The 13,927-nt window shown below is 39.9% G+C and overlaps 3 protein-coding genes across 8 annotated transcripts in view; all 3 read left to right on the top strand.

The window, feature by feature from the left end:
* The first annotated feature begins 3,375 nt into the window (after nucleotides 1-3,375).
* On the top strand, nucleotides 3,376-7,492 carry LOC140838322 (uncharacterized). Its single transcript, XM_073204538.1, has 9 exons — nucleotides 3,376-3,658; nucleotides 3,740-3,805; nucleotides 4,040-4,366; nucleotides 4,455-4,719; nucleotides 4,908-4,965; nucleotides 6,333-6,419; nucleotides 6,494-6,625; nucleotides 6,722-6,857; nucleotides 7,069-7,492. Exons 1-9 carry the CDS (start codon nucleotides 3,585-3,587, stop codon nucleotides 7,292-7,294), a joined length of 1,371 nt encoding a protein of 456 aa, XP_073060639.1. The 5' UTR covers nucleotides 3,376-3,584; the 3' UTR covers nucleotides 7,295-7,492.
* Nucleotides 7,493-7,835: 343 nt separating this feature from the next.
* LOC140838321 (farnesylcysteine lyase-like) lies at nucleotides 7,836-11,213 on the top strand. Of its 2 annotated transcripts, XM_073204535.1 has the most exons (5): nucleotides 7,840-8,476; nucleotides 8,855-9,028; nucleotides 9,461-9,820; nucleotides 9,907-10,079; nucleotides 10,713-11,213. In XM_073204535.1, the coding sequence occupies exons 1-5, from the start codon at nucleotides 7,967-7,969 to the stop codon at nucleotides 10,978-10,980; spliced, it is 1,485 nt and encodes a 494-aa protein (XP_073060636.1). In that variant the 5' UTR covers nucleotides 7,840-7,966; the 3' UTR covers nucleotides 10,981-11,213. The 2 variants fall into 2 exon arrangements, with proteins under 2 accessions (XP_073060637.1, XP_073060636.1); XM_073204536.1 differs by lacking the exon at nucleotides 8,855-9,028 and having other exon boundaries at nucleotides 7,836-8,476.
* A 548-nt stretch (nucleotides 11,214-11,761) lies between these two features.
* Nucleotides 11,762-13,927, top strand: part of LOC140838320 (uncharacterized) — a 6,716-nt gene continuing 4,550 nt past the window's right edge. For 4 of the 5 annotated variants that reach the window (XM_073204532.1, XM_073204531.1, XM_073204530.1 and 1 more), the window contains exon 1: nucleotides 12,726-12,896. Coding sequence is in view for 1 of the 5 variants with exons in the window: in XM_073204534.1 (XP_073060635.1) it covers nucleotides 11,807-11,909; nucleotides 12,476-12,653; nucleotides 12,724-12,896 (454 nt within the window). In the remaining 4 variants the exon portion in view is untranslated. Of the gene's footprint in view, nucleotides 11,910-12,475; nucleotides 12,654-12,723; nucleotides 12,897-13,927 lie in introns of those variants that run through there. The other variant, XM_073204534.1, reaches the window with a different exon arrangement.

The raw sequence follows: 13,927 nt of genomic DNA, 5'->3' as shown, positions 1-13,927 counted from the left end.
AACTCCTCTGCTAGGTGACGCCATAGCAGGAAAATAGGAATTCAACACATCCACCCTCTAACTCCTCTGCTAAGCCGGGCCTTAGCAGGAAAATAAAATTCAACGCGCCCACCTTCTAACTCCTCTGCTAGGCGATGCCTTAGCAGGAAAATAAAATTCAACGTTTCCACCCTCTAACTCCTCTGCTAGGTGACGCCATAGCAGGAAAATAGGAATTCAACACATCCACCCTCTAACTCCTCTGCTAAGCCGGGCTTTAGCAGGGAAATAAAAATTCAACATCTCCACCCTCTAACTCCTCTGCTAGGTGACGCCATAGCAGGAAAATAGGAATTCAACACATCCACCCTCTAACTCCTCTGCTAAGCCGGGCCTTAGCAGGAAAATAAAATTCAACGCGCCCACCTTCTAACTCCTCTGCTAGGCGATGCCTTAGCAGGAAAATAAAATTCAACGTCTCCACCCTCTAACTCCTCTGCTAGGTGACGCCATAGCAGGAAAATAGGAATTCAACACATCCACCCTCTAACTCCTCTGCTAAGTCGGGCCTTAGCAGGAAAATAAAAATTCAACATCTCCACCCTCTAACTCCTCTGCTAGGTGACGCCATAGCAGGAAAATAGGAATTCAACACATCCACCCTCTAACTCCTCTGCTAAGCCGGGCCTTAGCAGGAAAATAGGAATTCAACACCTCCACCCTCTAACTCCTCTGCTAAGCCGGGCCTTAGCAGGAAAATAGGAATTCAATACCTCCACCATCTAACTCCTCTGCTAAGCCGGGCCTTAGCAGGAAAATACTCTGCTCCTCTGATAGGCGATGCCTTAGCAGGAAAATAAAATTTTTCTTCTACACGCTGCTCCTCTACTAGGCGATGCCTTAGTAGGAAAATAAAATTTTTCTTCTACACGCTGCTCCTCTACTAGGCGATGCCTTAGTAGGAAAATAAAACTTCTCTCATCATCACAATACAACAACGCCCATGAACTTAATTTAAGAACTTGGCTTTATTAAATATCAACTGATAATGTAAGACAAATTCAAGAACGAAATACATCAAAAATAAAGTCAAGATTAATATTCTCTACGGTGGTAAGCATTCTCAGGCCTCTTTTAGAGCTTTACCCAGAGTTTCCATCAGTAGCACCCCCCGAGATCATATGAATCATTCCTCTCGTAGGGTGGTTATCCTCATCCATTCCCCTCCTCGGTTCGACGGGTCCCTGAGGAACATCTTGACCTCGACCTTCCCCTCTCTGCTCCCCGACCCTCTGATTTATCCATGGAGGGCCTTGACCACGTCTAGGGGACGAGCGAGACCTCTGTCGACTCCTGGATGAGGATCCTTCTCGTCTATCCCGCGAAGGCAATCTAGCACTGCTCTTAGCCCTTCGCGACTTCTCCCACCTCTCCTCGGGCTCCCTCACCTCCGTCACCTCGTCACGACTCCTATCCAGAGGAACATGTGATGAGAATTGTCTTCTGTCCCTAGCTTTAATCTCCTCTCTTTCCCCTGCACCCCTCTTCCTTCCTCCTCTCTCCGCTCCCTCCTCTCCACTCCTCCCAGGTCGCTGCTCCATTCTCTTATGCCGCTGGGCATCTTCAAGATTTATATATTTCTCAGCTCGAGCCAACAGATCATCATAGCTCGACGGAGGCTTCTTGACTAGCGACTTGAAAAACTCCCCTCCCCTCAGTCCTTGTGTGAAGGCACTTATCATGATGTCAGGGGTAGCCGCTGGTATTTCCAACGCTGCATTATTGAAAAGCTGGACAAATTCTCGCAAAGTCTCATTCTCTTGCTGTTTCATCACGAACAGGCTCAAATAATTTTTCTGGTAACTCTTGCTGCTAGCAAATCGGTGCAAGAAGGCAGCTGATAAATCCTCGAAAGAGCGTATGGAGTTGGGCGGCAAGGAATTAAACCATTGTTGGGCTGACCTCACCAAAGTGCCCAGAAACACCCTGCACTTGACTCCATCTGAATACTGATGCAACAGAGCTGTGTTCTCAAACCTCCCCAAGTGTTCTTCGGGGTCCGTATGTCCATCATATTCTTCAACGTTTGACTGTCGGAAATTTGGAGGAAGCCCCTCTTCCAAAATGGCGAGGGAAAAAGGACTTCTCTTCTTGGGGGCTGCAGCCTTGTTTCCCAATTGCTGCCTCAGCGTCCGTATCTCCCTCCACATCTCTTCCATCTCCGGATTCTCCTCACTTGGGCGGGGTCGCGTCTCCTCCACCCTACTCTGACTTTCCTCCACATTCTCCTCTCACTCCTGGCGAGCGGCCTGATCTTCTGCAAACATAGACTCCTGATTCCTTTTCATGGCCTCATCCACTGTCCGAGTGATAAAGTGGCCCAACTGCTCCAGGGTCAAGTTCCCCACATTCTCATTGGGACGGGGTTGCTCGACCCTTGTCTCGTGAAGGGGCTGCTCGGTTCTTGTCTCTTGACGAGGTTGCTCCTGTCTCGTCTCAAGATGCGGTTGTTCCTGTATTGTCTCAGCACGAGATGGTTCAGGTCCCCTCCGAGGACGTGATGATGCTGAGGTAGCTCTCCTACTCCCTCTCTTACCTACCATATCTACGTCTCAACTCAAATTTCCCACAGACGGCGCCAAGTGATACTCACGGGAAATCTAGGGTCCGATCCCAACAAGCGTCACTAGTTCAGACGTGGGCTTTAAGATGACCCTGAGCCTGAAATCAAGAAAAAGACCGTTAAGAGGGGGCCAGGAGGGTGTCCTGGCGTAGCCCCTCCGACGCTCAAGTCAGTGACTGAGGATATATGGGAGGAGCAGCTAAGGGTGCTGCTGAAAACAATATAATGAATCCCTCAACTGAACACTCAAACCTGTTATTTATAGGAGAATACATGGGCCCTTGGTGGGCCTGTTTTCCATTTGGGCTAGGGCCCTTGGTGGGCCTGTCTTCTCCTTTGGACTAGAGATGAGCCAGGGGTAGTGGGCTCATCCATGGGCTATCAATAGGAAATCATCTGCACTCTAATTTTTTTTTATAGAAAAAGTGCTGTAGAAAAATATTGATTCATAGTTGATCCAGTAATTTTAAAAGTGTAACTTATATTCGCAAGACCATCATAAAGGGCTTTAGCATTCGGGATTCAACGTAGAATTTTGAGTTTCCCTTCTCTCTAATCCTGTTTCCTCAGTCTTCATTCTACCCCTGAATGTGATTTCATTCTTCGAATGAATGAAAGTAGTAATACTGTAATACTTCATACAGGACAATTACCCCTGTCTCCCTCTGTCCCTCTCTCAGCTCTCCCCTTTTTATTTTCCAAGATGAAAACTTTACATAAAGGAAATAAAAAAAAAAAGAGCCTTTTTCAGTACTTTCCTAGATAAATAAAGGAAGAACTTTCCGAAATATTTGAGGGATTTTTTTTTTTTTATCAATTCAGTCAAACAACGAAGAACATTCTGTAATCAAGCGTAACCTAACCATTTCCCAGTTTTGCCTCTAGGAAAATAAAATGAAAGTTGGAGAAATAGTAGCACTACAACACAACAGAAAATCTAAACACAAGAGCAGCTAGGGTTTAGAGCGAGAACGAAGAGAAAATGGTGAATCGCTGCAAATTCTGGCTCCCCAAGAAGAACAGGCAGTGTGCAAATTCTCCTCTCCTTGATTCTCCGTAAGATCTATCTCGTCCTCTAATTTGCAAATATCGACGTGCAACCGTTCTGTTGTTGATTACTTTATTTCAATGGTTTAGATTCTGCGGAAATCACACCCAGAGGTCTCATGCTCAGTGGATTCCTTGCCCTATCGATCCTTCTCAGTAAACCCTTCATCCGCATTGCGCGTTTTATTGTTTCTCTTTACTACTTGCTCCATTTATGCGCTGGAGGACTCGTGAATTTGTGGACAAAGACCTTGAAGGGCTTATATTTAAGAAAAAAATCAGTTGAAACTTGGTTCCGGGTTCCCTGCTTCCTATAGTCCCTTAGGTCCCCCTTATAACATATGCTAGGTATGCAGTGATATGCTCTGAACATTTTTTTGCCTGGTGTAGCTCCGTGCTTCATGAAAATCTGAAAAGCCACTTAAATAGATGCCCGTTGCTGAAGAGGATGCAGTCGCTTGAACTTCAACCTTTCTACCAGAAGGGCATTAATGCGGGTGATGAGTATGAAAATGATGAAGTAGAGAAAGCTTCTGTTAATGAATCTATCCTTACTTCGCAGATGAAAAGGAATGCCGTTTACGCGATGACCGACCTAGAATTCTCTGCGTTGGTTGCTAAAATCAAGTCCGTGCATTTTTCATTATGCAGTAGTATTCCAAGTTCTTACAAGATTCCTGGAGCTTGTAGTATATGGACCCATCAAGAAATCGACAAGTATTTAATGAGTTCCAACATCTACTCATTTTCTGCTCATTAGCAGTGTTAACTTCCACTGTAATAGGTTATTATCTGTTTTTTCTAGGAAATTACCATATCAGGAGAAACATGTGTTGCAGCAGGCTTCAATTCTTGGGAATTTAGAAGAATTTGGGGCGTTAAAACAATCTCATTCGAGTTGTAATTCAACTCATGGCCAGTGTGATTCCAGCAAAGGGTCTGGGAATCATAATGATATTCCTGCTGTGGTTGAGTTTGGAGCTGGGAGGGGGTACTTGACACAGATGCTCTCTGATTGTTATGGGATCAAGAAGGTGGTGTTGGTAGAGCGGAAGTCATATAAGCTGAAGGTAAGTTAATCTGAATTCCATATGTTAAACACTCATTTTTGGAATGAAATTCCGTGTAATTATGTCATGGTTTAATTGCAATGATGATTGGGGTATTTAGTTGGCATGCCTCTTTTTTCCTGTGATTTGCTCTCCTAAGACAAATGTTTTTTAACCGTTGATGTGAAATTGTGAATTAATTTTATTAGGCTGATCGGAGTTTGCGACAGAAAGAGACCTTGATACTAGAGCGGTTGAGAATAGACAGTAAGGTTTCAAAATCTTCCTTTTATGAATCCCAAGACATTTTCTTCTGTGTTTTCTGATTTATTTTGTATTCACACAATGGCAATTGAAACAGTGTAGTCAGTCAATGAAATACTTATTCGACTAATAGCCCTATAAAATGCTTCTTTTAAAGAGAGCTTGATCTATACTTGAAGGTCAGTGCGTTGAGTGAATCTTTGCGATCATGTGCAAGTGTTATGATTTCATTTTTATGATTGCATTGTGTTGCTTGACCTTTTTGTATAACTGTGTCAGCCGAGAGTTTCCTTATCTTTGGTTAATTTATATGCTTCTGTTCTGGTGCAATCTGTTCGCAGTATGCAGTGTAAACTTGCATAGCACAATTATGATTGAAAATATTGGCTCTAGGAAATGACTGCGGTGGCTCGAGAAGGAGATGAGAACTTTTTGAAGAACCAAAGTTGGCATCAAATTTCTTAGCAAGTTTTTCTCACTCTCAATGACCAAACACACGTTCAGTACCAGCGTGCCTTTTCCTTCATTCACAAGTCCATGATAGAACCTTAATCGTGTGACTCATAGAACAAAACCTATTAATGTAACTTCAATGCTGTCCCTAACTTGGTAACTGTATTATGCCAATATCTAGACCTTTTTAACTTGTGGAAGCTTGTTTTTCCACTAGGTTTATTTCTCGTTTGTGGAATGCATTGAATTGGGCATGTCATCCGCCTTTGAAAACCAGAGCAAAATTACTTGTGCGTGTCCACTTTTGCTGATGCAGTAAAACTCATCATTCAAATATTTTGGTATGATCCAAATGGTCTAGTCCAAATTAATGTAATACAGAATTATATCAATACTGCAACACCTGTATGAACCGTGGCCACGGAGATGTGGTTCTACCATACAACTTGTGTGATGTATTTTAAGCTGAAACAAAATCTTATCTACTGTAATTAGATACTGCATCTGCATCAGGTGCTTACTGTCTGCAGTCTGTGCTGAGAACCTAAACGCTGATCTTTTTTTCTTTTAAAAATTTTATGAAACTTTCACATGTTTAAATTCATGCTGGCACTTGATTGATTAGTTCCTGTTAGACTTGAAGTTTTGAAGTTTATGGGGCTAGGTTTTTTCGCTTTCTAGCAACCCTACTTATATGTTTGCATGTTCAAACTTTTATCTCGTACTTCTGATCAGTCTTTCGTAAATTGGTCCTCTTAGAACTGTTATTGTTAATCTAACACTTCAAAATTGAATCCCCGATACGATATCAACATAGCAGTGAAGAGATACTTGTATACATTCATCAATTAAGTTCATTTAAATATGTTATTGTGAATGTTTTGTTTTTGATGAAATTAATTCTTTAACTGCTGCAGTTGAAGATCTGAACTTGAAGGCTGTAGAGGCTTTACAGGGAGCCGAGTATTTAGCCATTGGCAAACATCTCTGTGGGCCAGCGACAGGTAAATTTTTTTAATTAGGAACCCTTATTCATTGCCATTATATAGGTTTCTTGAATAGTGCAATTTTGGTTCAGATGCAACCTTAAGGTGCTGCGTTAGCCCCCAAGCTGAAGATAACACTACTACTCAGTCCCAAGCCAGTTATCTGAAAGCCATAGCCATAGCAACATGTTGCCATCATCTCTGTCTTTGGAAAACTTATATAAGTAACAATTGAAATTCTCCTGTTTCTTTTATCTTCTTTTTCCTCTTCATTTGGAATATCAGTATATGGTGACACACGGCCAATTGACAACCTGCAGACAAGAGATACTTTTCTGATTTGGGTTTCACCAAGGAAGATTTTCACGTGATTTCATGGTTTACCAGTTGGGCAGTTGATGCAGATCATGGCTCAGAATTTTCTGTTACGGATCACTCAACCCAACTTGAAATCATGTATAGCATTAGTCGTTTACATTATTCACTCTGCTTGTCTCAATTGTTCCAACAGTCGTTCTATTGTGGACAATCACCTCTCTGCATGGACGACTCATGCGTACAACAGTTTTGATGAAGCAGTTGCGCGCGCGCGCACACACACACACATATTCATTTACCGCATCTCTTGTGTTCGCTTGTGTGTGATCATTTATTTCTTGTAATTTAGGTGGGAAAAGAAGGAAAATTTCCCAGACTCTGACTTATGTGCAGTTGAAGAAATAATAAGGCAGATGCAGCCCACAGATCGGGCAGCGTTGGGATTCATGTGCAAGGATATCATCGATGTTGGGAGGTTGATGTGGCTGGAGTCACAAGGGCTGAAATCCCATCTCGTAAAATATGTTCCCTTCAGTATTTCTCCTGAAAATAACCTCTTGGTTGCCAGGACGTGAGAACGTGTTGATGTGGCATGCTAGGTTTCAGTTTTTGTTTTTCAATTTTTATGGGAGTTTTCATGTGTTTATCAAAGAACATTTACTGTACATGTTGAAGAGGTTTTAGATGTATTTGTGGGATGCAGCCAAGATTGAGCTGCTTGTTGTAGCCGCATGATTTGGGGATTTTTCTTTAAAAAACTAAATCAGCACAAATTAATTATTATTATTTTTTTTACAAAAAATAAAATTTAGCAAAAAATATTTGAATTTTAAATAGCCGGTTCTTCATGTGATAATAACTTGAGGCAGTAGGTTTTTTAATTTTAAAAAAAATACAATATCACTGATTTTGTATGTAAAAATTATTTTATTTTTCAAGTAATTTATAATGATATGACAACAATGTCCAAATCTAAAACATGGAATTGTCAAAATCAAATATGCGATTTAATGACATAAATATCAGTTTGGCATCCAAATTTATCGACATATGTGATGGAAAAAGTCAAGCAAATGCAACATAAATATATTTCCAATAAAAAAATCTAACATCAGAGTTGCTGGAGTCAATGATTGAATAAAATTTGATTGAAAAAAAGTGAACCCAATCTCATCGTCATCTACAATCATAGAGCAGAATCCGAGTTTGATTAATTCATACTCGAAGCTTAGATTTTTGCTAACAAAATGAAGAGCCAATGTCATCGAATCACAGTTATAATCCTCTGTCTCCTTTTATCCCATTCCTCCGGCTCCGCTCCAAATTCACACACGGTGTGCATTGTAGGAAGCGGCATCGGCGGCGCCTCCGTCGCCCACTTCCTCCGCCACTACTCCTCCATCCAATCCCAAGTGATCGATCGAGTCACAATCTTTGAGCGAAACGGCGTAGTAGGTGGCCGTATGGCCACCGTCACCATATCCGGAGAGACCTTCGAGGCGGGCGCCTCCATTCTCCACCCCAAGAATTACCACACCTTGAATTTTACCAAAAGTCTTAATCTTTCAGTAAATGACCCCAAAAACAACGAGGATACTTTCTCCCTGGGCATTTGGGACGGCCATAAATTCGTTTTCAAGACACTGAGTTCGAACTCCAAGTTGCCTATTGTTCAACGATTCGTGTCGTATGTGAATTCGATCATACTGTGCTTGAGATATGGGTTCTCTCTCTACCGGATGAATGCTTTTGTTGAGGTATAAAATATGTTTGTACGGTTTTTGTTTTGTCAGGTACTTGTTTTGCAAGATTGAGGTGTATTTTTACTGCTCAAAGCACTGGTTCTGGTGCAATGATAATATCTCGTGGTACTATACTTTGATGCAATGCTTGCTGCAGCATGAAGTTATATATTCCATTGGCTTTATGTTTTGTCACTTGTTCCTGTATGTATTCCTGTATTTCGGAACTAATAAGCTATAATGTGCAAGAACGCGCAGGATTTGGGTAGTGAAGCTTATATTTTTGGAAAAGTTCTGTTATAGGTGTTGTTACTATAAATTCCTATTGTATGTTATGTAGTTTCTTGTCACGTAGAATTTTATTTCTTGTGACGTAGAAATGTAAAATTGTAGGCTATGATCAATAAATTTTTGAAGTACTACGACGTTTTTGAATCACGGCCCATATTTGAAAGTGTTGAGATGATGCTTAAATGGGCGGGACTATACGATCTAACTACACACACATTGGGAAAAGAACTGGTGGAAGTTGGATTGTCTCCTTTACTCATACAAGAGCTCGTCACTGTGAGTTACTTGTTTCCCTTACCTGTTACTTTCATACTCTTACTCACAGCACTTAGCCTAGATGGACCTCAAAATATGCAGCGTATGTGAATTGATAGTCTCTTAAGCTTCATCTTGAATATTTAGCTTTTGGTTTCTGCTTGTCATGCTAATGAACCTCTACTAGTTGTGGCAGAACCAGAAGTTTTGCTATCATGGGGCAAAAGAAAAATTCAAAAACCGTAAGGGGACAAAATCATTATTGTTGTGTATATATAATAAATAAGCATATGTAAGTGAAAGAGAGATTTGAGAGGAAGAGGAGGAAATCGCTCTTACCTGCCTCTAGCTCCGCCATTTATGAGTTAGCTATTCGTAGAATATAGGTGCATTTAGCTTTAGATGTTCTGAGGTCTTTTGTAGCTGAATATGAGATTTTTCTCACTTTTGTAGGTTATTACAAGAATAAACTATGGGCAAAGTGTGAACATCAGTGGACTCGCTGGTGCAGTTTCCTTGGCTGGATCAGGAGGTGGTTTATGGTCTGTTAAAGGAGGAAATTGGCAGATGGCTGCTGGATTAATTGACCGTTCAGATGTTCAGTTGCTCCTTAATGAAGAAATAGAGTCCATTTCTAAACTAGGAGATTTTTATGAGCTTAACTCGACATTGGGAAAGAGTTACAGCTGTCAAGTTACGGTTGTGGCAACACCCTTAGATGAGCTAAATATACGTTTCAGTCCTGGAATATCTATACCTCCTAGGAAATTGCAGCACACTCATGCGACTTTTGTTAGGGGTGTTTTAAATCCTGTGAGTATATACTGCATCGTTTGATGTTATATCATGTTCCCATTCATCTTTTTCCTTCTTATAATTTAATCAGTTGTTTTAATTAGGTGTATTTTGGTCTAAAAGAGGTTAAGGACATCCCAGAATTAGTTGGCACAATAGAGTCCGCTGATGTACCTTTCTCGAGTATCAGTATTCTCAAGCAGCATGACAACGATATGACTTACAAAGTATTCTCTCGCCATGAATTGGCTGATGACTTACTCGACAAAATTTTCAGGTATATTTCGAATATCTTGCATAGCATTTGATTATATAATTGTGTCTTTTGATACTGGAATAGCTGGTCGGCCAAATACTGCATTTTGTTTGTGTTCTTAAAATTTGCCGACCAGAAATGCTTTGAAATTTGAATGTGCAGTCCGGTACTTGCCTTCTAATCGTTGGTAGTATTAAATCCAGGGGCGAACCCTGGATTTCGTGTTATGAGGGAATTTCATGGATTTTTGGGGCAAAACTTGCAATTTTAGAAATATGTATCGTATGAAGATCCGCCCTTGCCATTGATATTAAATAGTTCGGAATGGGAAGGAACAGATGTGGCATTTAATATGTGCCCTGTCTGCGGCGGCATTCGAGGAAATGAGTGTATCCAAATGGTTAAGAAAATTGTATGGTGGAGGGTCATGATTCATTTAATTATTCCTGATTTGTAGGAGAGATCCCGGATTCATGTACCTGGTGACAGAAGGAGCTGTAAATTTTCCTTGCATAAATTTTTGCGGTACTACAAGAGAGGAAAATACCGTCCCATTTGTTCTAGAAAATTTTTAGCTCCGCTACAACTTTCTTTTCAAACTCATCACTACTTTTCTTGTCTGTCTCACTATCCTTCTTGCACTTCGGATTTCAGTGTGAGAGAGGAGACGATCAAAATCAACTGGGGTGCTTATCCACATTACCACGCACCTGAGCAGTACGCTCCCTTCATTTTAGACGATAATCATCTATACTATGTCAACGCATTCGAAAATGCGGCTAGCACCATGGAAACGAGTGCTGTTGCAGCTGAAAATATAGCACGCTTGATCCTCTCAAGATTATATGCGCAAGTTGATTTAAGTTCACCAAACCTGAAGAGCTCTAGCATCGATTTATCCGAAAAGCATGTCGACTTGTAAGTTGAAGCATCAGTTTTTACGAGCTGATAATGGCCGCACGCTGCAGGAAACTGAAGTGTTACGTGCAAATCCACTGGGTGTGCAGATGTAAAAACAGAAACTTTACACAAGAAAATTTGTGACAGAAACATAACTGGAGTTATCCTGTTCTAATGTCACGTGTAAACTTTTTCATGTCTGTACTTTTCTATAGAGAGAATGATATATACAATAAGATTAGTTCAAAGGCATTAGTCACATGATAAATTCAATAAGCACTATTGTATTGAAAAAACTACGTCAGGCTAAGCATGGACCTAAAATATTTTGTAGATGATAGTCGTTGGATCTATAGTGAGAATATATTCTCGTTGTAAAATTTCATTTGGCATCGCACTCGTCTTATATTTGACGTTTTGAAAAAATTTTAGGCATTGCACAGTTTCCTAAAATTGCACAAATCTAAAAATGATAAAACGAACGGCTCGTGGATTATCACACAAAATAATTTAGATTTGAATTTTGCTCGAAAAAGATAAAAATACGTTCTCATTTGACTTAAGAGTGAGTCTCATGTGAGATCGTCTCACGGATCTTAATCTGTGAGATGGTCAACCCTACCGATATTCATAATAAAAAATAATATTCTTAGCATACAAGGTAATACTTTTTCATAGATGATCCAAATAATAGATCCATCTCACAAATACGATCCATAAAATCATATCACACATATTTTTACCTTGACTTAAATCAATAGTAATTTTTATTCGCCAGGAATATTTATTGGTACCCAAAAAACACCAAAAGTGGGGAATTCAATATAAATAGGCAGTTAGACGAGGGAATGAGGGGGAGAGAGAGAGGGAAGGCTAGAGAAAGAGAAACACGTCAGGCGTATATACGTACCTACACCGCCTCTCTTATTTTCCCCTCCGCTCCTCTTTTAGGTACACATTCTACGCCGTCGAAAACACTCAAATCAATTCTTCTCACACTGTCCACGGTAAATCTATGTGCTCTCACGCATGTATTTAATGTATTTCTGGCGGGAACGAATGAACTGGATGTATGTTTTTTTTTTTTTTTTTTGCGTTTTTAGTTTAAATCTCATGTTTTGTGGATTGGATCGTAGTTCTGGGTTTTTCTTGGAACTGTTTATGTGTGTTGCGTTGTGTGTAGAGAATTGGGAATCGTTACAGTTCATATGCATGCATAATTGTTGCTTTTTATTTTGGTGGTTGTCTTAAGAAGCGAAAATTGAATTCTCCGTTGATTTTTTTCTTCTGTTTTGTTTCTTCATTATGATTTTCTCAGGACTTATGAATTGGGCATATGGTTCTTTTGGTAAATTGGGTTTGTCTACCCTCGGTTTAGTCGATTCTTGTCGATTAACATTTTGTTGGCGATTTATTTTATCTGGGCTCTTTCTTTCATTAGTTTTTTTTCCCTTTTCGCATTTTTTTACTTTCTGCCAGTGGATTTTGAATTGAAAAATGATTTACTCGTTTTACAGGGTATGAACTTGAAACTAGAGGGTGTTCAAATACAGAAGTTATGCCTCTCTACAAAAGAAAGCCACTTGTGTTGGTGGAAAAGCCCAGTGATCTGAAGCCTCAAGAGCCAGTCTTTCAAATTCGCTACACAAAAGAAATCTTCAGAAACTATAGGGTGAAAATTATTCTCATTGAAGTGTAAATTTTGGTAAAACTTCAGATACGTTGTTTTTGTGTTTACGTTTTCTCTCCATTTATATTTGAACAGTGAATATTTAAAGAGGATCAACTTATATCGCCAGAGGGTTTGGAATTGCAAAGCTACAGGGAAGGGTAACCTAACCTATGAAGAGGCTTTGGTTTCCGAGAAAAAAGCTTCTGAGAGGATCCAAAATATTCCTAGTGAATATGTAGCTCTTGTACTTCGTGATGTCCAATATAGTAAGTCCGCCCCTTTTGGATTATCAATCTAATAACATATGAAGTATTTTTTTCATGCCATTAATGAGTCTAGATCTGGCTTTATTCTGTTTGTTGGTTTCCGCTTGTTGATTAATTGCCAACTAATCCAACAGGTGTAAAGTATTGGTTCGTTGTTGGGTTTTTTCTGTCACAGTGTGCTATTGTACCTCTCAATAAGTAGAATAATTATTGAGTTTTTGTTTTTGTACATAGATGTTTCCTTTTTGTTGGTTCGATAAATGAGTTCCTTGATCCGTGTCAGCGTATAAAAAGCCTTTTTCTGATACCACATTTTTCCTTTAATCCAGTTCTTTTCTGTTTTTGTTCTGCGTATTTGTGGCTTATTAAAATTTAAAATAGGAAGGTGGTCAAATTCATCGATATTTTTCATGATGCGAGTTTAGCCAAAAGTTAACAGTGACACCGACAGCTCATTGCTTCCTCCGACTCTTGGACAACACCACAGTTTCTTCCTGATAGTCTTACGCAAAATTTATTCCTCGTGACATAGTCGTCAGATATCGTTAACATGCCCATGATCGTTCGTCCTTGATAACATTCACTGTAGCTAAATTCAGTTTCTGTTGTCACTTGTATGATCTGGGCAGTAGTATTTTGAGTTATTCTTTATGGAATATTGGGAATCTACTGTTAATGCTGAGGGCGCGGTTGTTTCCAATGTTGGAGAGAACGAAAAATTTTTAGGGTTGTTGGTACAAAGACTAACAATAGTGAGTCACTAAAGTTGATTCGACATCGAAAATATTTTATGGTTGTTGGTACAAAGACTAGCAATAGTGGGTCATTAAAGTCGATGACATCTATTTTTGCTATAATAAAGTTATTTCTTCTACATTGTTCTTGGAATTCATATGCGGCTTGATACTCACCCATGTGACCATGTTACATTAGGAGTAATGATTATGATCGTGCTGTTTGAATATCAGATAATCAGATAATCAAGGCCAACTCTTCCCACTTCCCCTTTCTTTGCTGAATAAACGTCAGTC

The sequence above is a fragment of the Primulina eburnea genome, chromosome 8 (assembly GCF_022965805.1).
Source record: "Primulina eburnea isolate SZY01 chromosome 8, ASM2296580v1, whole genome shotgun sequence".
NCBI classification, from domain to species: Eukaryota; Viridiplantae; Streptophyta; class Magnoliopsida; order Lamiales; family Gesneriaceae; genus Primulina; species Primulina eburnea.
The sequence above is the reverse complement of the archived record's forward strand: the minus strand, read 5'-3'. Positions and strand labels throughout refer to the sequence as shown.